The sequence below is a fragment of the Pteropus medius genome, unplaced genomic scaffold, assembly GCF_902729225.1.
Source record: "Pteropus medius unplaced genomic scaffold, Ma_sr-lr_union100, whole genome shotgun sequence".
Lineage (NCBI taxonomy): Eukaryota > Metazoa > Chordata > Mammalia > Chiroptera > Pteropodidae > Pteropus > Pteropus medius.
Window position 1 is genome coordinate 5,065,414 of NW_024340849.1, and position 24,173 is coordinate 5,089,586.

The 24,173-nt window shown below is 40.3% G+C and overlaps 1 protein-coding gene across 6 annotated transcripts in view; it reads left to right on the top strand.

Annotated features, from left to right (window-relative positions):
• Positions 1–24,173, top strand: part of RTTN (rotatin) — a 114,942-nt gene that overhangs the window by 1,757 nt on the left and 89,012 nt on the right. For all 6 annotated transcript variants that reach the window (XR_005647983.1, XM_039839810.1, XM_039839812.1 and 3 more), the window contains exons 4-14: positions 1,464–1,553; positions 3,733–3,823; positions 5,137–5,251; positions 6,173–6,323; positions 8,135–8,300; positions 10,157–10,338; positions 12,563–12,678; positions 18,967–19,137; positions 20,398–20,610; positions 21,811–21,923; positions 23,401–23,527. Coding sequence is in view for 5 of the 6 variants with exons in the window: in XM_039839810.1 (XP_039695744.1) it covers positions 1,464–1,553; positions 3,733–3,823; positions 5,137–5,251; positions 6,173–6,323; positions 8,135–8,300; positions 10,157–10,338; positions 12,563–12,678; positions 18,967–19,137; positions 20,398–20,610; positions 21,811–21,923; positions 23,401–23,527 (1,535 nt within the window). In the remaining variant the exon portion in view is untranslated. The remainder of the gene's footprint in view (positions 1–1,463; positions 1,554–3,732; positions 3,824–5,136; positions 5,252–6,172; positions 6,324–8,134; positions 8,301–10,156; positions 10,339–12,562; positions 12,679–18,966; positions 19,138–20,397; positions 20,611–21,810; positions 21,924–23,400; positions 23,528–24,173) is intronic.

The window sequence follows — 24,173 nt, forward strand, 5'->3', positions numbered from 1 at the left end:
TTTTCTTGTGTTAACTTACACGAGCTTGACCTTTTTTCTCCCTCCTCTACTGTAATGCTTTTTTGGTTAAGGGGCCTAAAAAAATGCCAGTTATTTTCTTTTTGTGAGACCAGTTTGACAGATTATTTCTTTAATGATAACACATTTTCATTGAGCACTCAGCACTCATTACCATGTGTCAGATGTTGTTCTGAATGTTTTGTGCTTGCATTTTTGGACTGTGTTTTTTATATAGGGGTACGATGACATCTGCCCTAGCTTGTGATTTTGTTAGGGGGTCCAATCAAAATGAGCTACACATGGTTTACTGGTTAAAATCAGAGTCAAGGAGACATGGATTCCAGTCCCAGTTCTGCCATTACTTGTGTGACCTTTGCTAAGTCAACTAATCCCTCCAGCCTTTAGTAGTGTCATCCAAAAGTTGGGACAGTAAGAAAGAACATCTTATAAAATTGTCATGAGGATTAAATGAGACAGTGCCTGTGAAGAACTCAGCACACGGTCAAACATATATTAGGCACAAAATAGTTGGCTGCTATAGTTTTGTCCTTGTTATTTTATGTTCAGTGTAGTATCTTGCACATGGGAGGCATTCAGATTGATTTAAAGAAAAGCTCATGAAACATATGGAATTGAGTAGTAAAAGTATGACAAAACATATTTTTGCTTGCTTACTCTGGTAGGACAGTTTTCTGTACATCAGTGCTGTTCTGATGCTGCTGTGACTGTTGGTACTGCTCTGGCAGGTGCCATTTATTGACTTCTTGTGTGATTGTGATTTTTAACAAAGTATTTTACAGTCTGCGTCTAAGCCATAACAAAGTTGAACTTTAAGTTGTGAAATTTTAAACCTAGTTTCTTACAGATGAGATTAAAAGTGTGGTCTACAGCTAATTTTTAAGATCTGTATTAATATTAAGAACTACTGATATGAAAACTTCAAATAGAAACTCGTGAAGTTTAGTTTCAGCCTTTTCTCATTCTCAGAATGTCTGAAGTGTGGAATATGTTGTCACGTGACAGTCATCAAAGGTGTTGAGAGAGAGTGCTTGACTCCCTTTCTTTGACAACTTTTTAGAAAAGATATTGATGGAGATTAGAGTGATCAGGAACTGTATAATTGGAGTAAGAGAGAAGGAGATGGACTTAGAAGCAGAGGTGAAGAGTCCTTGAATTAATGCTTCGTGACAGATTCTTTATGTGCTTTGTGGATGTATTCATTGTAACAAACAACCGTATTTACAGTAAAAGAGAGAGGTAGAAATAAGACAACCCTCAATTTGAAATTGGCTTAACATTCACATGTTTTTTTCCTCTGTGGGAAGACAGACTATTGAGAGGAAAAAAAACGGTTATTTTTCTGGTTTTTAAATGATTCAAAAAGAGTAAAAGTTTTAAAAAAAAGTTTCACTTGTAGCAAATAATAAATCAATGTAATAGTAATATATATTTATTTTTTTCAGAATTGCCACAACCAACTGAAATCTTAACGGGATATTTTCCTCCAGACAAAAGTAACTTCCAGCAGACGGACGCGCCCCCACGACCCATGGGTAAATGTATATTGGGAGCAGAGCTGCCGACCTGGGAAAGTGGAAATTCATGTACCTTTCTTTATTGCCGTGAAAATGTACTGTGGTCAAACTTGAGTAGTTCAGCGCTAAACCGAATATTTCGGTTTCCTCAAATTAGTTTAGGACGTAGAGTCTAAGTGGAAAGCGTCATGTCATCCTCACTGCATTTGAGTAGCTGTGTGGGTGGGTGGCAGAGGCGCAGTGGTACTTAGGGCTCGTTCAGCACAAGGTCTTTGCCAGGACCTGTGCTGTGCACTGTGTGGTCACCTCATTCTGCAGCTCACACGGTGCGCTGTCCATCCAGTCACTCAAGCCAAAGACCCACCGTCATCTTGGTTTCTTCACATGTCTTTATCCCAACATCCGCTTGATTCTAGACTTCCGATTTGGCAATCTCATCCAGTTCTTTCCATATCTGGCTGTGTCCAGTTTCTGCGCAAATGCCACCTCCTCAAAGAGACCTTCCTGAGGTCTCTAGCCAGTGATCACTATCTGTGATTAGTTTTATTTTGAACAGGTACTGTGATCTGAAGTTACTTCTTGTTTCTGTCACTGTAAGCTTAGTGATAGCTGCAAACATGTTTTATCCCATATGCAGAACGATGCCAAAAATGGATCAGGCACTCAGTATATGTTCTTTGAATAAGCGAATCCTCAGGGAGTCTCAGAGAGATTGATACTATTATATTTCCATTTTACTGGCGAGGACACTGACGGTTAGACAGGGTGAAACCTTTGTTCTAGACGACACCGTTAGGGAAAGATTAAGTAAGCGTGGACTTCACACTTTATCGCCTGCGAAGTTGAATTGAAGAGGTCGTGTTCAGCAATGTATTTGCTGATGCCAGGGATTCAACTCAACCCAGTTGGAAGCCCTCTGGTATTAGAAAGTTATGTAGAAACTCTCAGGTTGAATAACAACATAAGAAAGAACAGAAAACTTGTTTAGCTATTAAAATACTTTACCTTTCCTTTCTGGAAAAGTTTCGTTAGGCTTTAGGGATAGGGAGCTTTGGTTCGGGGGCGGTAGTTCTTTGTGCTTGTGCCTGGGAGGCTTTCTTGAGTGCCTCTGAGAGGCCTGTGAAGGGAGCAGGTATCTCCAGGGGTGGGAACAGGGGTATTTGAAGCTGTGGAAAACAATAGGACACTTGAGATGGTCATGCTTTTTTGTGTGAGTTGCAGCTCGTGGATTGATGGTGTGGCTTACTCTGGACACAGTTTTCTGTACTGTAATGTACAGTACATGCCTTTTGCTTTGCCCTGAGAAAGGAAACCCTGTTTTAGCATTTTCAAAAGAAGCAACTGTGCTTTATTTGGGAAATTAATAATACTGGTATTTGAATTAAACGATTCCATGCTCTTTTCAAAGCATTTGGCAGAAAGACTTTGTCATTTGGAAGGGCATATGTAGATTTCTCATTGTTACCACCTTAATGTTCAATATAAGATCTGTTAAAATACTAAGAATAGATCTTAATGTTCTCACCACAAGAAAAAGTTGGCAGTCGTGTGAGAGGGTGAAGTTGCTGCCTATTTGATCGCCATGTGGAGTATATAAGTGCGTGAAAGTTATCACGTTGTACAGCTCACGCTTATACGATGTTCTATGTCAGTTATACCTCAATAAGCCTGGGGCGGGGGGGCCTGTTAAAACTAATTTGAACAGCATTAGTTTCAAATTGTGTTGGTTTCTCAGATTTCTTTTAATCTTCTTTGCACACTGATAGTTGATCTGTCATCTGCAAAGAGCTTTAAACACCTGACACCATTGAGGATATTTGAACATGACTAAATATAGCATATGAGCATGTTTATGTCGTTTTTAATTTCTACAATTAAAGTTATCTCAAATGCAGTTGCTTTTATGTTGAATTTAAGCTCTATGTTCTGATCAGCCAGTAAAATGGAAAATGTCATTCGATCCAGGTTTGTGTTGAATGCTCTTCTGACAATAACGTGTAAGTCTTGTTTAAGAGAAGAGACCGCTGTTCTTCCCGTGAAAGGGTGGGCTTGCGGTTGACCTTGTCTGGTGTGTTTCACGTCAGTGTAAGATGTGGCTTTATTTGGGGACTTGTTTTAAAGGTGACGCTTTACTCCACGTTGTGAATCTGTCATCATTGTCTTCTTTGATGGTTAAGTTCTGCTCTTCCATTTACAGTGAATCAGACTGTGAAGTGTTTGAAGTTTTCTACATTTCCTTGGCTGCCCCTGACCACAACTGACAGACATGTCCTGTCCTCTAATGAAAGGTACAATGCCTGATGTATTTCAGGCATTTTGATTCATTTATAGCCATTAAATCTGGTTGTTAATTCTGCACATTGTCACAAGTCAAAAAGATACAAAGAGGCTGTGGAAGGTAGTAATGGGGATATATGAGCGATTCTCAGTATTTCAGAAAGCAAGCCAGCAAATTGCTGTTTGCCCGTAATCAGGCCACACATTGAGTTTCTTTTTTGTGGTTGGAATCTTGTGTGCTCCTTGGTGACATGAGTCATCTCTTCTTGACCACATTCTCTGATTGGCCATTGCTATGTCTTTGCTTAATAAAAATGGAAAAATTAAACATAAATGCAGTATTTTTGTAGACAATATATTTGAAAACGTAGGCTCTGTGATAAGGTTGGGGACCACTCATATGTAATGGGTGGTCATTGATCATTACCCCACAAGTAGAGAGCTGATATGAAGACGTTTGGAGGGTACGTTGATGTCTAGTTTCCTTTTTTGCTGAAACTAATTTCTGTGAATGCCTCATCAATTGAGTTGTCTTTTTTTTTTTTTTTGGTGAGAATCTGGAAAATAAAGACAAGCTTTATTAGAGTTAGGGCCTGAGACAGGAGGTTGCTATTAAGTGACTTTTGATGATGACACTTCTAGGCCTCAGAAACAACATATTGAAGAGGCCACGTGCGCGTGGGAAAGGGGCAGGACAGGCGTGGTCGGTCAGGCCCCGTCGGTCCCTAAGAGGGAGAGACGGTCTCTAGGGCACACCTGTGGGTGGTGGGCTGGAGCTGGGCTTTTGTTTCTTGTGGTGGCAGCGGGGTGGGGGCAAACAACTCCTACATCCCTAGGAGGGTAGATATTGTCTGAGAATTTGTGGGGTGTCCTCTGTATGGGGTAAGGGGGGAGCCCCAGCTTGATTCACCTGGAATAGGGAGAAGCAGTAAGGAATCTTAATTGCTAGAATTTAACTCTATACTTTTATTTTTTACTGTCTTCTTAATTCATTTGGCTGATTTCATTGAATCCTGTGCCCTTTGGTCTCATTAACGTCATTTTGTATCATTGTGCTAGTCCCTGGGCGACTGTGTAGTCCCTGCTCTCGAGGGTCTAGTGGGGGCACAAAGTCACACGTGGTTCCCGTAGTGCCGAATACAGCAAGGGCCTGTGGAAGAAGCGCCTACCCCAGGGCTGTTCACTGATTGGGCCGAGGTCCAGGAGGGCCTCCCCAGGGAAGGGACGTGTCAGCTGAGAGGTGAAGGTGTGAACGAGTCAGGCCACTAGGTTGTCAGGACCTGGCACACGGAAACTCTGCGAATCAAGAACCCTGTGTTTGCAGCTCGCTCCGCAGCAGCAACCACACTCTGATCTGGAACACCTGCGAGCTGTTGAAGGCCGTCATCATGCAGGACTTTCCCGCCGAGATTTTCCTTCAGAGGCCCAAAGTCGTTCAGGTGAGCGTCTGCGGGGATTGATTTGGATTTTGAAATAGAGAACTTGTAGCCCTGAAAATTTTGCAACGCCGCGGTCCTTAGGCAGGAAGTGCGCACGACTGTGTTTGAAGAATGAAGTATTCGTCTAGACCCCTTACCCTCTGACTTTTTTGGGTAGCACCGGTTCTTCTGACGGGAGGTGGGCCCCTTTGACACACGCAGTCCAGGTGGTCTGCCCTGATTTGCCATCTGAGTCCCCTGAAGGCAGACAAGGCTGGGGAAACCGAGGCCGGGCAGTGGTGACCCTCTTGCCATTCAGAGTGACATCTCCCTTTGCGAGTGCAGAGTGTACGAGGCGCAGCGCTCCGCGCCGTGGGAATGTGGCAGTGGCGAGCAGTGGAGACAGGTCCTCTGTGGTCTGGTGCCGCTCGCACGGTGGACACCTCGGGGCCCAGGCTGGGGGTTGCGGCCCCTGCACAGGTGGGCTGTGGCACACCTGGTAGTGCCCAGCACCCTCGCTCTCCGTCCCAGGGCTGAGAGGTCTGTCACGGCCTGGCACCTCTTAACGCGTCGTGTCCCCGCTGCCAGTGATGGCAGAGGAGGAGCTGTGCATCAGCAGACGTGGCAGAATGATTTGGCTGTTTGCGATGCAGAAGCCTTGATGTGATTTTGAAAAAGGCCTGTGAAACGTAACATCCCGAGTGGGGAACAATGCCCGTGTCCTCTCAGAATTGGTGTCACCTAACAGGTTTTAGATTGAGGCACCGCTGACTCTATTTAAATTTTATCTTATTTTGACGAACCATCTTGCATTACGCTAAAACATTTTTGCCCATTTCTGTTTCTTATGTCTTGTAAAATTTGGCAACTTATTTCCTCGATGGCTCATTTAACCTCAGTGATCTTTGCCCCCTTGATCGTTTTCATTGCTCTTCACTTCAGAGCCTTTTCTCTCTGCTGAAACCGGCCTTCGCAGGGGACGCAGAGCACCGTCTGGCACTTCAGTCGCTGTCCTGCTTGCAGCAGCTGAGCGTGTGTTTAAGGAACAGACTTAACTTTCACCGAGATCCAGGTTTCTTCTCTAGTAAACAAGGTACTTATGTGTATTTATGTGTTAGTCACGGGCGGTGTTTGCAGATTCTTCCGAGAACCCCATTACACTTTCCGTTAGGGCGTACTGAATCTAAAGTTTCGCAGGGTAGACTCCCCATTCCTTAACATAATCAAATGATCACCTTTGAAAACAAACTGAATGACAGTCATTCCTGAGCCAGTCCTTTCTCTCTCTCTCTCTCTCTCTTTGATGAACATTTGCAGGGCGTTTCTTTCACTTCCGTGCGGAGAGGTGTTGGAAGTTAGGGACTAGGATTCAGAGTCCAGCTATTCATGTGGGACTTTGGGTATTTCAGCAGCTTATATGTTGTGTTAATTGTTTGGGTTGAAAAATACCGATTTGTATTTTATGGAAACTACGCAACTTGTGATATAGTCAGAGTATTACGTGATCGTAGTTCCCGACTTTGCAGGGAAAAAGCACCACCTAATGGCCAAGTAGAGTACTAATCAAAACTGCGGACAATTTAGGATTTCTGTGCGCTTAGGCACTGTTAAATGACAGTGACCGTTTGTGATCATGCTTCACAGTTAGTTCCCATTTTGTCGAGAGTCTCACTTATCCTGTGTTATTTGGATACGCATACGTTGCGTTACTAGCGTACCTCATACAGGTGGAATCATACAACGTTTGTCCTTTTGTGTCCGGCTTACGTCACTTAGTGGAATGGTTTCCAGGTTTGTCCGTGCCGTTGCGTGTGGCAGCCTTCCTTCCTTTTGGTGGGTGAATGATGTGCCGTGGTACGTACAGACTGCATTTTGTTTATCCGTTCATGTGTTGGAGCTACGTCGTTCCCACCTTTCGGTTATTGTGAGCAGACCCATCCGTCCAAGCCCCTGTTTTCAGCCTTTCGGGTCTGTAACTAAGGGTGCCACCGCTCGGTCTCTGGTTAGTTCTCTGTCTAGCTTTCTGAGGGCGGCCATACTGTTTTCAGTGGCTCGCCACTTTGCGTCCCCACCAGCGTGGCGTGAGGCTCCGAACTTCCCCACAGCCTTGCTGACACTTGCTCTTTTCCTTCCGCTAACCCTGGTCATCCTAGAGGCACGAAGGGACACGTCATCATGGTTTCCATTCGTGCTTCCCTGATGACTGCCGATGGGTGGCTGTTTTCCCCGAGTGGCTTCCCATGTGCTTATTGGCCATTCTTGTACCTTCTTTGCAGAAATGTCTATTATAGGGTCCTTCACCCATTTTAAATTGGGTTCCGTTGAGTTTTAGGACTTCTTTATGTGGCCTGGATATATGACTTGCAAACACTTTCTTTCATTCTATAGGTTTTCACTTTCTTGATAATATATATTCTTTGATGGACGGAAGTTTTTAATTTTGACGAAGTCCAATTTACCTATGTTTTCTTTGGTCGTTTGTGTTTTTGGTGTCACATCTAAGACTCCATTGCCAAATCCAAGGTCGTGAAGATTTACCCCTGTATTTTCTTCTAAGAGCTCCGTGATTTTACCTCGTATTTAGGTTGTCGACCCACCTGGAGTTAGTTTTTGTAGGTGGTTTGAGGTTGGGTTTCTTGGCGAGTCTAAGCAGGGGCATGCGTGACCTGGCGTCTGCCTTGGCGTCTGTAATGTTGCGGGTGGCAGTGCTGGGGGGAGGTTCGTTAATGAGGTTCGTTAGATGGAAGCTTCAGCGTGCGGAGTGAGTACTTTCAGAAGAGGTCGACCTTTACTTTTGTTTTTATTCCTACAGAGGCGTTTCTGCTATCTTAATTTTGTTAGAAATACTTCATAATGAGTAATCCGTTTCTACTAAGAGATAATTTTTTTCTTTTTTCTCTGCAGACACAGTTTCCCAGAATTCTTCTTTGTCTTATTGTCATGAAGCGAGAGTTACTCATCCCTCTCAGAACCCTTCTCCAGGGAGCAGCAGCCCCCGGCCTTCTGTGGTTGGACGCACAGGCCAGCGACCCAGAGGGGACGGCCAGGACTGGGACGCGGCGTCGTCCAGGTGACTGCGGAAAAGCCGGCTGATGTGTGTGTGTTTTCACTTCAGGGGGAGATCGTTGTTTTTCTCTGTCGCCACCACAGGTCTCGGCCTTGAGTTAATAAGCCGGTGGCGTTTGTTCTTCTTGACCGTGAGCCACAGTGAGAAGTAAACATCACGTTGCAGCCTGGTGCTCAGCACACAGACATGTACTCTGTGTACATACGTGCACGTGTGTGCGCCTGCGTGTGTGCATGTTTGTGCACTTGCGTGTGTGCGTCCACAGAGTAGTACTCTGGCGCCACGTGCTACACAGCGAACTGTTTTCTGTTCTCTTCTATTTCATTAAAAAAAGGATGATGATTCTGACTCACTAAATTGTTTTTGCCAGCTCCAAATGGTAAATAGCTTTAAGTGATAGATTCATTCCGATAATATTTTAAACCCATTTTTGTAACTCTAATCATGATTTAAATGCATCAGTGTTTACTAGTAAAGGGAGTGACTGGAGAACCTATAAAACAAAGGCTCCTTCAAGGCGTGCCATTCACGGTATTTATCTGTCTAAGTACAGGTTTTTATATGTCATGTTTTCTTAAAGGGATTGGCGTGGTATTTGCTACCTCATCCTTAGGCTACAAGCATCTTAAGAACATAAATCTTCTCTTTGGTGGCATTCAGTAAGGTCCACTGGCTTTGCTGTCATCCTGTGACTGCTGCTTCTACAAGCTGACACCGATTCACGCGTGTTGTGTGCTTCGTGTCAGGCCACGTGCTGTCACACTTTATCCCCTTGAGTCGTTCTCATAATAATCCCGTGATAAGATTGGCATTATTATCATTTCATAGAACACTTGAGGTGTGGAGAGGCCGTGGGCCTTACCCCGCTCTCTGCAGTTGGTGAGGAGCAGGGCGGGGTTCGGACAGGATGAGCTGAGCGCCGGTGCCCGCAGCCCTCCGTGGGAGCATGGTTTTTCTCTTTCCCCTCGTAAGGCCTTCCTGCCCCATTCTCTAAGCTGTATCCAGTGCGCCAGCTGCTTGTGAATTCACTCTTGCGTGAACAGCTTCCTCGTGGGGACTTCTGAGTTTGGGGGAGTGTGGCTCATTTCCATATTATGGGATGCTTGGAATGTAGAAATTGAGGAAATGCCAAAACACGTATTGTTTGGGGAGGTCTGCGTGTTACGGCCATCAGCGTATATATGACTTGGCATCAAAGTCAGAATTTTAGGTTCTTTGCAAATGGGAGATTCAGGCTCTTCTGTAGCAATACCCTCCATCCCCCCGCCCCGCCTCAGCTCTACACCCAAGGTAAGATTTTTTTTTTTTAATGAAAAACGGAGAAAAGTGGGATGTTCCATTTTTTTAGTGTATTTTCAAAGTCATTGTGTGATGTTGGATATACTAATAAAGTACGCCATTTCTCATGTCTTTTCTGGCATTTTCTAGCATGTTCAGTTGTTAATACCGCCTTACTTAGAACATTTGGTGAAAGTCGCAGAAAATCTGGGCGACTCTATGAGCCACGTAGTTTTGCCTTTGTGAGTTGATTACGGGAGAATGGGCGGCGAACCCGCTTGCTTTCCTGTAAGGCGGTCGGGTTGTCGGCGGTAACGTTTGCTGCTCCTGTAGGAATGCTGACACGGTTCGAGAACATCAGTTCGAAAAGCAAAATATAAGTAGATTTTTGGTTTCTTCTATAATTTTGTGCCATTTTTTTGGTTTTAACCTCATAAATTGGTTAGGGTTTCGACAAATCCAACCAGCGCCGTTACACGAAGCAGCGTGGTCTGTCCAACGTGCGGCTTCACGGACGCCCGGCAGCAGCCGCGTGCTGGGTCTGCTTCCGTACTCAAGGGCCGTCGTTGTTTATTTGACAGCGGAAGCAGTAGTCGCGCTCACGTGGACTCCAGGCTTTCTGTCCCTTCACCCCTGGACATGGCGCACATCGATCTGCGAGAGCTGGAAAGCGAAGACAGCCTGGACCTGCAGCCCCAGCAGCTCAGCCTCCCGCAGTTCTGCCTCTCCGTCCTGGACTCAGCGCTTCCACTCTTACGAGCAGGTCGGTGGCTCCTGAAGTCCCGGGTGTTATGTACCTCGTTCGGTCCGTGTTCTTTTTTTCACTTTCTGTGTTAGGACCGTTACAGTCTGTATTTACTCATCTTCTGGGGTAAAAGTTCCTAAGAACTTAGGCAGTCTCGTTATCCCTTAATTAAGTGCGGCTGCCACGGAGCACCGTTCAGGTGAGTGTCCCCTTCCATTTATGGCTTCTCACGCACCCGCTTCACGTCTCCATGGCTGTTTTAAACGTACGCACTGAAACGTCAGTGCGATCGAGTGAGTTAGAGAAGGTGGACTGACGGGAGCCGACCCGGAGGAACAGCTGGCTTTTGCTCTTTAGAAACTGTTTGAGTCGCTCTCAGCTGCTCGTCCTTCCTGCTCGGCTGTTACTTAAGCTACGAAACATGTTAGAAGTTAACCCACCACGGGGTTCTTACCTTTGCAAACAGACAACAACAAACAAACAACAAAACTCAAAAAACTCGAACGTTTTACGTTTTCTTTCAAGCGTACTAGGTAAAGTTGCAAAGGCGTGCTGCAGTGCACACTGGGATGCAGTCGTAACGTCAGTCAGGAGTGCTGAGAATGGGGACAGTGTGGCGGTGTCGCACGGTCCGGGGACCAGGCGTCCCTGGCCTGCGCCCGGCTGCGGCGCTTGCTGTCTTGTGCGCTGTTTTTCTGCGTTCCCCACGTCAGCCCGCTGTATCCTCCATCAGTGGGAGTGGCTGCTTCTGTTCCCCTGTCTCACAGGAGGAAGCCGAGTTTCAGAGCGGCTTACAGCTGCCGCAAGGCACACAGCTAACAGACCCTCGAGCCCAGATTCTTCCGAAGCCCAATTCCACCCTGTTAAGCACATAGCATTTGAAAGTAAAGAAAGATTTCGAAGCAATAATGGTTTTTATTCTCTAAGTTTATACATTTTCAGTAGTTGGTAAACTTGTAAAGATATAAATACAAGATAAATGATTTTTGCCTTTTTTTGTTTATACTAGCAGAGTAAAAAATGTATTGCATATTAATAGTTCTCTAAGTTCAGTGGCTATTTTTTGCCTGCTTGAGGGTGATGGGGAGCAAAGCAGGAGGTAGGTGTTTATGTGAGAAGCATTAACATTTTTTATCCCGAGGAAAACTCTGAACCTTGACTTCTCACTAACTCCGCTTCCGGGAGTGAGGAGTATGTTTACTCACATCCTGAAAACATGGTGGAGGAAAGTCTGGACTTTGGCATCATGAAGTATGTGTGTTTGTCTGCATGGCATACTGAGAACAGTTTCCGAGTTAATGATTTTGCTCTTTTCTTAATTTGCTGTAAAAAGTCAGATTGATAATTATAAAGCTGTATCTTGGTACATAAAAATTTCTAAATGTTCTCTTGCCCTTTTGTGGGAAATTATTGTGTAATTTGTAATTGTTCCATATCATAAGACATTTCCAAAAGAACTTTCTCCAGCTGCTCTAATGAAACAGTTAATCTAGACCCTTACGGTCTGGTAGTTTGTTTTACTGTTACGAGAAATCGAGCTTGGGGATGTGGGACAGGGAGGTCTCGAGCGAATGTCCACCTCACTTAGAGTTGTCTTTGTGGAGAAGGGGATTGCCCTGGTGGGTGCGACCCCGACAGCACAGTGTCTTTTGGAATTTTGTTAGAGTTTCAGGTGAATATCGGCCTGAGCACCTGTCTCAGGTGGAGTTTTCTTTATGTTTTCTCAACAAACGCTAGCACGGATATTTATACTTCCGTTGCTCCAGTCCGAGCTCAGCTTCCCAGGCAACACGTAGGAAAATACGAGTTTATGATGAGATTTAAGCCTTCCAGTACTAAATAGGAAATTCTGAAGATGCATTTTCTCACTGACCTGGCGCTTTGTCACATGTTGCATGCGACGTGGGTGGTCTCTGAATGCGAAAAGTTATTTTAACCTGCTCCGTCTCATAACGCTCTTCCTGAGATCACTGCTGCTCTTTCCTTGAGCATCTGTCCACTGCCGAGCCCATTTCATTTGCTGTGGTTAAATAGTGTTGTGATCAGAAGTCTTTAATGTAGTTGTGGATGTGACTTCCCTAGTCATCCGTTTCAACAATTCTAAAAACATCCAAAAAAAATTAGGAGAGAAATAGGAATAGGAATTTGGAGGCATGACTCACTAGGGGAGTGAGCAGTATGATATTCAGATTTATTTGGAAGTTAACTTTTTTCCATGTTTCTCTCCTGTTTGCTCTCCTAGGCAGTAGACAGATGATAATAAGAGTTCTGGAATTGCTGGCAGAGGCTATGATCCTTATTGGTGAAGCAATTTCGACGGATATCTGGGATGACAACAGCCTTTTTGCTATAGACATGGTGAGAATCCGTGTTTTCCTTGGCATACAGGTCACAGCATCACGTGTTACCTTATTTTGGTGTTTTCAGGCTGGCATCATTGTCTCATTAGTTTTTGAAAGCTTGCTTTCTTTTAGACACAGTACCTCCCAGTCTTATTTTGTATAGTTTGGAAAAAGCTATTTCTCCAGAGAAATTTGTTTTGGTTTGTTTTCACTTTGGAGAATTGTCTTTGCTTCATAAAACTGAGAGATGTCTCCCTACCATTCTTTTTTCCATTTTTATTTTAGTTTTTTGCAAATGTAAGCAAATAAGTGCGTACTTATTCCCTCTCCCACATCGTACATAAAAGATGGCATATCATATACAGTTTTACACTTCTTTTTACAACTTAAAAATGCATCCCGTATGCATGGAAACAGAGGTATGGAGATTATTCTGTGTCCCTGTTGGGGGGTGGGGTGGGGGGCGTCTCTCCCTCTTTTTTATAGGCTGGAAGTGTTTCGTTGTACGTTCATTCACCCAGTCTTACTGATGGACATAACTGTAAATATAAATTATGTGAAATGGAAAATGCGCGTAAATCATTGCATACTTGTACAAGTGTCTCTAGGGTATATTTTTAAAAGTGGGATTGCTGTATCAAAATGTAAGTATTTTTAATGTAGATATTTTCATACTCTCCTACATAACTGTAACTATTTCAGTCACTCACCAGCAGTTTATTAGAATGTGGTTTCACCTACAGTCAGCAGCAGGTTTATAGTCAAACCTCAGATTTTTGCCATTCTGGTAAAAGATACGGTATGTCAGTGTATAGTATTAATTTGCACTTTTCAGCGAGTAAAGTTGAACATCTTTTTGTAACTTTGAGGGTCATTTTAATTTATATTTCTGTAAACAGTCCAAGCTTTTATCCGTTTTTTCTTGTGTCATTAATTGGTCTTTCGATATTTATTTATTTCTTTTTTATTTTTAAGAGCTCTTTATGTATTAAGGATGTTGGCTTTTCTGAAACAAGTTGCAATTCCCCCCCATTAGTTTTGTTTGTTTTTTACTCTCTTAATGATATTTTAGCCAAGCAAAAGCTTTTATGCATTTATTTTTATGTAACTGGACTTAACACTTTCTTTTTTAAAACTTGGTTCTGGATTCGGAATCATAGGTAGAAAGATACTTTATAACTTGTGAAAAATGTGTGCTTTACCCTTTCCATTTCTTGAATCTACATTTTTGTCTTTCTGGAATATTTTTCTCATACAGATTTTGCACATTTCTTATTGTTTATTCGTGTGTGTGTGTGTAAATATGTTTATGTGGGTATTAATGGCTTTATTGACGTATAATTGACATAATAAGGTGCAAATGTTTTTTAAAGTTTGTTGATGCATTTTGATATATGGATACACCATGATATACATTAGTTTGCATTTTCTAGAATTTCATATGAATGAACTCATTGTTTCTATGCTTTTTTTGTCTTATTTTTTTCTTTCAGTATGATTATTTTCAGATATAGCTATGTTGTGTTTATTAGTAGTTATTTTATTGCAGGATGCCTTGTTCTTTGCTATTAGTTTTTCAGTAGCGAAGATGTTTTTGGAAATATAGCATTTTATTTTTTTGAAAGAAATGTTTTGATAAGTAACATTTTGTATAATTGACACACGTACAAGAGCCTTATAATATAACGAATGTTATATTACAACATAATATTTAAGAGATCTGTGAACTGCCAGAGTATGTCTTCATGTAATTATAAAGCATATCCTTTCTTTACATTTAAATATATCATAAATCATATGTCATTTTATATCTTTAAAAATTGGCCTCTGATTAAGCTTGCTTTCCTTGAAGAACTCACGTGCTACCTTTTCTTTTAATGTGAATTGGTAATTTCTCTCTCTCGGTCTCTTTTTTTTTTTTTTGCTTGCATGTCAGAGAAGTGGAAGCAAAGTTTACTTAGTCGTAAAAATATATATCGATTCTCATGGTTACCAAAGTTTTTTTCTCTTTATGTTGTTTTGACCTAGGTTTATCTGTGTTTTATTCAATTTTGTTATAGGCTGCCAGAAATCCTTGTGAATAGAGGTTAGAACATCAAAAAAAACCAAAATACTGATGTTTACTCAATACCAGTACCGATGTGTGTTACTCTTTTTAGTAACACAATTTTATTGAGAAGAGAAACAAATATTTTACAATAGATATGAAATAGTGTGTCAAGTCCTTCAATTTCCTCATCTATAAAATAGACATCATAATTCTTAATCTTAGTTTGTCTTTAGTCCTTTAGGTTATCACACTATTTTTTTAGTACTTTTAGAAGATTTTCACATATTGAAGGTTTTCAACAAGTGAGTTTTTCCTTAGAGGTGTGAAGACTGTTTTATCAGTTGCTTCTTAAATTAACTTAAATTTTCTTGGCCAGAACATTTATCTGTAAAAGTTAGTCGTTCACTTTTAACTTTTGGCTGCTGATCTTTTATGATTCAATGAATTATTTTTACTTTAAAGGTTAATTCTGTTGTATGAGTGCCAATTGGTATGTTAGAAATGTTAAATAAAACAGTAGTGCTTGAAATTATATTTGATTTACTTGTTTAAAAGAATAAATGCCTCCTAGGAAAATCTCATTACTTTTGCTATATGTTAATAAAAAGAAACAAGTAGGATTTCTTAATGTCCCTACTGTTGCCAAGTTAAAAAAGAAACAGTGTTTTTGTTGAGTCATACAAGGAACAAAATAATAAATATGTTGTTACCAATTCAGAATTTAAATAACTGAAGATATAAAGTCAGATCTGTAGCTCTTTCCAAGTAGAGCTGACAGCAATCATGTGTAGAACTCATAACTCAGTTTGTGCAAGCATAGTCAAAGTAATCCTGCCCCTCTAATTGAATATTTCTATTTCACTTGACGTAAATAAAAGAAAAAAATATTTTTACTGAAATTATTGTATTTTGTTAAATAAAAAATTGATTGGTAAGCACTTGTGAGTCAGGACGACCTGAAGGATGTCACCCCTCTGTGCTTCCCTGTGAGATGACGGCTCTTGACCCTCACGCACACGGTAAGTTAGGCTCAGGGGGTCAGGGTCTTCACCGCGTGCCAGATTCCCGGGGCTGCGTTCCGTTCATTTTTTTGCCTTCTCTCTGTCACTCCTGTCATTGCACGTGTCACTGTCGCAAAAAACTGTCTTTTCTCCATCTTTCTGACTGATTACTTCTGAGTGCCCATCTGACCTGCGAGCTGGTGATTAGATATCCAGGTGTGCTGGGAGCCTTGCCGGTTGGAGAGTAGCTAGAGGAGGGGCTTCGGATCCAGGGAGGGCTCCATGTGAATGATTGAGCCCGACTGTGAATTCGTAGTTGAGTGAGTGGGCTCTCTAATTCGCACATGCCTTCTCTGCTCTTGCCTCAGTCCAGAGAGTTACCTCAGGTCACCAAACAGTTTTTGATTGCCTATTAGATGCTAGGCATTGCGGATACAAGATGAATAAGTGGCAGTTTTCACTCTTGCGGGAGGCTCTTTTGTTGTGACTCTAGTAAAACAGACGGAAGCATAAGGGACTAATAGTTAAACCAAGATAGTTTAAATAGAGCACTTGCAAATGATAGAAGACACTAAGCACTCTGTTTATGAGGTCATTTAATCATCACGACCCTATAAAGTAGATAACCCATTTATAGATGAAGAAATGGAGTTTCTTTTTCAAGGTCACTAATGTTTTTGGTCACATTTTATTGCCAAGACCGCTTAAATGCTCCCAACCTGGGATCTAGGGAGGGCTGTTTGTAAATCGCGATTGCACTGAGCCTTAAATCATGACTACGATTTGGCTAAACAAGTAAAGGTGGGCTTTTTTCATCTGGCAGAGGAGAAGAGTGACAAGGAGGAGTGGACAGTGCGGGTCGGTGGTGAAGGGTAGGGCTAGCGGGGGAATGCAAGCACCTGGAGCCCGAAGCGTGAGCTAGAATGGCGAGAGGGAGGCAGGTGGGCTTGCTGAGAGCCCGCTCTCCACCACGTGGTGCTGAGTACTGCAGCCTCATCCGGAAGGCGGGGTGCGCCTGCTCTTCAGCAGGAAGTGCCTGGCCAGCTTTTCACTTGCTACAGCGATGGGGTGCAGCGCGGAGGGTGAGTGGAGGCGTGAGGCTGGAAGCCTCTGGGGAGAGCCCATGCCCGTTGAATGTTTTAGATGCTCTACAGAACCCAGTCGCTTTACAATGCGCAGATAGTGGAGACGTTGTGTTAGCGCTGTAAATTCTGTTTCATCGCCAATATGTAGAATATTTCGCTAATCTGATATTTAATTCTGTACCTTCTTTTGTAAAAGCTGTGAATATCCTCTGAAAACTTCCACCCCCATCAAATACTTTACAGGCTTTTAAACATTTTTTTCCCCAACAAATTAAAACTGTGGACTAGTTACTATTTTTCAATCTTTTCTTTTCTTAAAACATTAAAAAATAACACCCGCTTTTATTTGGCTTAGAAGAAATGCTGGAAATAGTGAGAATCGCAAGACTGATTCACATAGTGCTAGTACTTTTCAGACTATTTTGGGAAGCACTCAGTTCATTAGAATTAGCAAGGCTATTTGAAACAATTTCACAAGTAAATAGACTTCTATCAAGAGCCACACAATACTGAGATCTTAAATATGTTCATTGATTTGAATTGTGAATTGTTAATCTTGAATAGCAGAGATTCGTTATTGGTGTATAAAAATATTATTTCAAAGGAGAAGCACCCTGTGAAAGAATTTCCCTTCAATACAATAAGACTGTCACTATGTTTCTAAATTGTTTTCTCTAGACTAGCAGTTATTAATATACCGGCTAGTAAGTTTTTCTGTTTTAATTTAGTAAGGGTTTCCCTATTTTGGTTTAAAATTTTATTTTTGGTTTTATTTCCTTGGGATCAGAGAATAGAGCCTTAAATATATGTTAAAGTTTTTCTTTGCAGTTAAGTAAATGGTAAATTTTTTTGTCAATGTCCTTGGAAACTTGAGTTGTATTCTTTTGAAATGTTCGAAGTTTATATCTATTTATTTTATTAATGAGGTGCAAAAAGATTGAGTTAAAACCTGTAAAATCCACCTTTATTTCAATAACAGTTTTTGTTTGATACTGTATAGTTATTCAGACCATGAAGACTCATTACCTTGAGTCTTTACTTTTAATTATGCATTTCCTCAATAGAAAATAATCTCCTTTATCCATTTTTTGCCCTGAATTATCAGCTTATTAATTATTCATATTTAATCGATTTTTTGTTAATATTTCACCACACATTTAATTTTCAAGCTGTTATGCACAAATGTCATTTTTCATTATTTTTGACCGTAGCCATCCTAATAGATGTGAACTGGCATCTCGCCATGGCCTTCTTCCCTGATGTAATTTTATAGGGCTTCTACCTTTTCACTTCATTTTCTGTATATTCATCCTTGAATAAATAATTTCTGACATGCATTAGATTTTTCTCCTTAGTTTACAGGTTGTGTCCCGTTTTGATCTTCATGTGCTTTCCCTGGGCAGGTGCGAGTGGGAGCTCTGGCCCTGTGTTCTGCTGTCCTTTGGCCAGCCATGTCATGGGCTGTGGCAGCATATCCAGGGTGTATTTTGGTCGTATTGTTTTGACTTGCAAGTTAGTCTACTATATATTAACGTTCTCTTTGTATCTTAGTGTGCCTTTCAATTTAAAAGATATCAAATCTGTTGAAGTAGTAAGTTATCTAGAAATTTATGATGGCAGAACATTTTCCCTTGAAACAACCTTATTCCTTAAAAAAGAGAGAGCTCATACAGTTTGATATTGTTTTTTAATCCTTTGACTTTCCGTGTTTCATCTCTTTAGTAATTTTGGGGTCATTTTGAGGGCAGGGATCATTTCTCTTGTACTAATGTGTTTTTTACCATTATACACACCACTGTTTAAGCATACGGTAAGCCTAATAAATACCTGATGAGAGATTTATATGCACATGTTCAAAGTGGGAGCGATCAAGCACAGGAAACTGAGAGAAATGTACGGTTCATTAAGCTTTTGTATTTTATTTTTATTCATTATTAGAAGTCATATTAAATACTTAAAATTGTTAGTTTTTAAAAATTTTGAGGTGTGCTTAATCTTTTGTACTTTTTAAATTATCTCAGCAGGTATTGACTATTATAGAGAGGAAAAAAATTGTGTTCGGTTTGTTTTTGTTATTTAATGGTAATATTTTAACTTGCTCTCTATGACATTTGCATACTAGCCCCTAAAATTGGTCGTTTTCCTGTTTGGTGTTTCAATACTTGCAGAAAGAGAAACTGCTCGTGATGTTGGGGTCCCTTGGAGAAACCATGAGCTACCATAAAAGCAGTGGGAGCCTGGACCAGCCCGCAGCAGTGCTGGTGCACCACAGGATGGCCTTTGTCAGCACTTCGCTGTTGGCCGTGCGGCTTCTGCAGACGCTCCTCCCCGTGGAAAAGGTGAGGTGGGGTGCTGCTTGCTTGTGGTCGCTTACTGAGCGTCACAGGTAAGCGATCTTCTGCAAAGCGATCTTGTCATCATCTCATGCTGTACCAAGGTCATATTGGAAATGTAGAAATGGATGAACGGATAACATTTTTGACGTGAAATAGAGCATCACTAGCCTGTCAGAGGCAAATCGATATCTGTAATTTTGGGATAGTTCTTTTAAATATATAACTTGGAAGTTCATTAGAACAGTAAATAAGATCATCGAAGAGATTGTAATTAAGGTATTGGTTTATAAATAGTTGTAATTGCTTTAATTGATTAACTAAGAACTTTAAAATAAGATCTAAACAAAAACGCTATTCCATTCCTGTTAAATTTCTCCTTTAGTTTATATGAATACAAATTTACGCTGCCCTCTGCCTGTTGCTAGCCCACTAAAAATCGAAGTAGAATTTGGACTCTGAAATTTTCTGCTTGAAAGTGTTTTTTAAATATTTGAGTTGCCACTTATCAAATATGTAATTTGGAAGTTGAATTTTTAATTCTTTTCATTTTTTAATTGATACACAGAATCCTATCACGAAGGTAGAATCATTAAAAAAAAAAAATAATAACCTAAACAAATCTAACAGTTCTTTCAGTTTAATCAATTGATTTAGGGTTGTAAAACATATTTTATTTGGGCCTATTGATTTTATACTAATTAAGAGTCAGTCTTCTTTTTAAGTATTGTGTTGAATTTCCCTTTTCCTCTCTAAAATACAAAGAAAACCAAATAAAAATGAATTTCCGTTCAAATCGTTCTTCAGTTATACTTGATTTAGTGTTGTTCAGTTCAATACGTAGTTGCTGAGCCCTGGATTCAGCCACGGCGGGGAAGTGGTCCTCAGGAGTTTATTGTGTTACTTTGGAGATTTGTGTGCACATGTACAAAATACTGAGAGAAAAAGGCCTCATGCCTTAGTTCAGTAGCCGGGGTATAAACAAGATGGAAGTAACTCTGAGTACGGATGTGGGGAATAAGAAAGAATCCTGTATCCCAGCCTTTGGGAAAGGGTCGAAATTTGGCTTTGAGATATTCTGGGCATAGAAAAATTGCACTGAAATCAATGATGTGTTTGGGAATAGAATTTTCTTTGAAAAAGCATAGACTTCGTGACAGAATTACTAAAAAAGTCAGACTACATTAAGGTTATATAGTCTACCATGTTTATTTAAAAAATGTTTTTTAAGAAAGTCAAAAAAGTTTTTTTTTTAAATTTATCAAGGCAAGCCACTTTCTACCAGAGCCGATGTCAGCGGCACTATTTCTGGTTTCTTTGGACATGCCTATTTCTTTGGAGTATCCAAATATCCATGATGCTGTGGTGGCCTATTTGGAACAGCAGAATTCTGAAAACTACAGCATTTATAAACGAACTGCAGAGGCCGCTTACTCCATCGAATGTGCCTGTAACTTCCTGTCTGACGTTGGGAAGGAGGTAAAAAGTTTTGTTAATATCTCTTTTAAATTTATTTGATAAAATAGAGAATCTAACCTACATTTTTCAAATTGATGGACAGATAATTGTTGAATTGTTAGAGGTGGGATTCATTATTACTGAGCAGGTCAATTCTCAGATGCAAGTGAGGATACGGTTTGTGATAAGTAAAAATGAAGACTTTGGATTACTGAGTGGTGTGCATTCGTGAGGCCAGTGGTATGAAAAAAAAGCAGTGATTCTTATCAATACCTTAATGTTTAACAGTGAGTTTTCCTCTTCGAAATGGTTTACTGGGTCTGAACAGAGCGGCAAATGACAAAGCAGAATTTAAGAGCCATCGCTTGCTTGTAGGCCCTCCTTGCCTTGGATATTTTACTGACCCTTATTTGCTCACACTGAGAGCCTGATTTCTTAAATTAGTTAAATGAACGAGATGGTAAGGCAGTAAGATGACTTCAGGTGCAGTGTCTTAGCAATGATTGTTCTTTATTCCTGTTAGAGATACTATTAGGTTATTATTTAGTATGTTATTAATGAAAGGGTTCATGAGTCTTAAAATAGAGGCATTGACTACAATAGTTGTTTACTGTCTGAAAATCCCAAAATGAGTCCTAAATCTCTTGAAAAATTAGGGGCAAAAATTCTTACTCCTCTTGGCCTCTATCGTGGAGTCTGTTCGAACCTTGTATTCTAATTTTCCTTTATTTACTCACTGTTTTTTTTTTCCCCCCCACATCTTGATGCTACTATCTTCTTATTTTCTTCGTGATAGAAATTTGAATCGTCTTTAGGCTGGGTTATTGCTGTGGCATTCCCCAGCATCAGTTAACTGATGATCCTCACATTCTCAGACGTGTCGGGATGTTAGAGGGGACGTGGGCCATGGACCCCTGAGCCCTGCCCTGAGCTGCAGCCAGGAGGGAGATAGGGCTGCACACACGTCACCAGAGGGGCAGGCCACTCAGTTGTACTTTTAAACCTACTTATAGGTAAACAATAGACAGGCTCATGTGCCACTGAGCTAGGGATTTTTCCCACATTTTTCTTCCTTTTTAGCTTGTTTGTTGAGAAAGGACTTAAGCATGTGAGCAATCTCAGGGTCTCTGAATGATCTAATTTCTTAAGCCTACTTAGTTAGCTGTAGAGAATTTTGTTGTGCATGAACCTGACATTTACCATTTCATTTTTCTTTTTTAGGGAGAGAAGAATTTCTTAGAATTAATGGAGCTGGCAGACCAAGCCTTGCGTAGCTTTGCATATCATCAGCATTTCCCTCTAGTGAAGGAGATCATCTGCGTTTGTTCAAAGATGTAATCTTTTCTTCCTTAATGTGATTACATGCTCTCGATGCATGTGGCTGGGGATCCGTCTGTCCAGGGAGCCGACTTAAGCTATTTGTGAATTTTTGACTGAGTTGATTGTTGGTGACTAACCCCCGCATTGTTCAGGGGTCAACAGTGTGTGTGTGTGTTTAGGATCAATGAAAACAACTGGTCTTAAATCTTATTATATTTTAGTTTAAGATTATATGTTTCTGACCTTTGAACTGTTTATGTACAGCTGTATCAGGACAGTTAACTGTTTTATTCAAGAGTAAACTTTAAAAATGTCATTCCTATAATCAAAGTGAATTATCCTTGGATTTTTATACATTTGTTTTGGTATTCATTATAATCAAGTATTCAAGCATATTTGAATATCTTTAAAGTTTTAATTGATAACTTAAATTGAGTTTTTTTTTAATGTAAGTTTTATTACTTCCTACCTTTTTTCTATATGAATTTTTGGAAAACAATGTGTTAGTTAATTTACTTGGGGGACGTTGGCACAGATTCCTGTTAGAACTTAATATTTTCATTGCTTTTGGAAGAAGTAAATTTCATGGTGATAAATATCAATTAAGTATGTGTATTATTATTTATTTTTCACCTCACGTAATTGGTATTTTTTCGTGGTAACATTTAAAATATGCTCTTTTAAGAAATATCAAATGTACAGTACACATTACTAACCATAGTCACCATGCAGTATACTAGATCTCCAGAAGAGATTTATCTTGCATAACTGAAATGTCGCACCCTGAGACCAAACATGTCCCCATCCCCCTTCCCCCGACCCCCTGCCCTGGCAGTTACCATTTTACTCTCTGCTTCTGTGGATGTGACTGTTTTAGATCCACATATAAGTGAAATTATGCATCATTTATCTTTCTGTGTCTGGCTTATTTCACTTGGCACTTTGTCCTTTGGGTTCATTCATGTCACAAATAGACTTACATTTTTTTTTTTTTTAACGACTGAATACTTTTCCCTTGTATGTATATACCTTGTATATACGTTTTCTTTCGTCCTTCATCCATGGATGGATACTTGGGTGGCTTCCCTGTTTTGGCATTGTGAATAATGCTGGAATTAACCTAGAAGTGCAGATATTTTTTTCAAGATACCGATATCATTTATTTTGGATATATACCCAGAAGCGGAATTGCTAGATCATATGGTAGTTCTATTTTTAGTTTTTTGAGGAACCTCCATATGTTTTCCATGGCTGTACCAATTTACATTCAAATATGGCTTTTTAAGGACTTTTTTTTTGCTACACTTTGAGAGAATATTCTCTGCCTTGAAACAAGTCGTGCTTGGGTAAATACTAATATTAGGTGAGTTAAATAAGATCCCAGTTGGAGGAATTGGAATGAAACGAAATTCCTTCCACTGTGCTTTTCGTCCTCTTTCGTTCAGTCGCTCCCTTGCCTTAGACGCCTTACACGCTTTATCTCTTCACCAGCTGGAAGTCTGCACAAGCCAGTCCGTTATCACAAGGAGAAAGTCAGAAGGTGCTTCTACGTCTGTTGTCTCATCCATTGCTACAAGTGAAAGTTGAGACTTACCACTGCTGTCTCGAAATTGTTAAGGTGACTTTTTTGTTTTTTAATTGGGGGGAGAACTAACATTGAATTCTCTTCTTATAACTCTAAAATGGAATTATTTGACCTTTTGGATGAGATATAAGATATAATTGCCATGAAAATAGATGGCAATTATTAGTCAACTCTTAAGAAATTTGTACCGTTCATTTCCCTTAACTTAGTAATTCTAGCAATTGAATTGCTTTATTAGAAGTTTTCTTAAGAGTTGCATTTATATTGTTTTATTTAATGATGGAAAAATTGTGAGGAAAAGTTGACTTCTACCAGGTGTTCAAAAGTGATCTCTATGCTCAGGAAAAGTTTTAGGTTGTTAGGGCTTAAATTTTATAGTGTCAGGTCTGTTTTCTTAGTAATATATATTTTTTTCTTTTAAAATGTATTTGTCTTTTATGTTTGTAAAATACAGAATATTTCATTCTAGAATAGTACATAGAATATTAACTATTTCAATACTGAAAAGAACGTCGTACATAGGACAATACTGAAAAATATATACATTCCTGTGTACTCTTGAAAACGTCTTCTTGTATTTAACACTCCTGTAAGTATTATCTCTATATAACAAATATTTACATTTTGCTACTTTTACTTCTGATTCTTTTTTATTCAGAGAAATAAAAATATTAGTTAT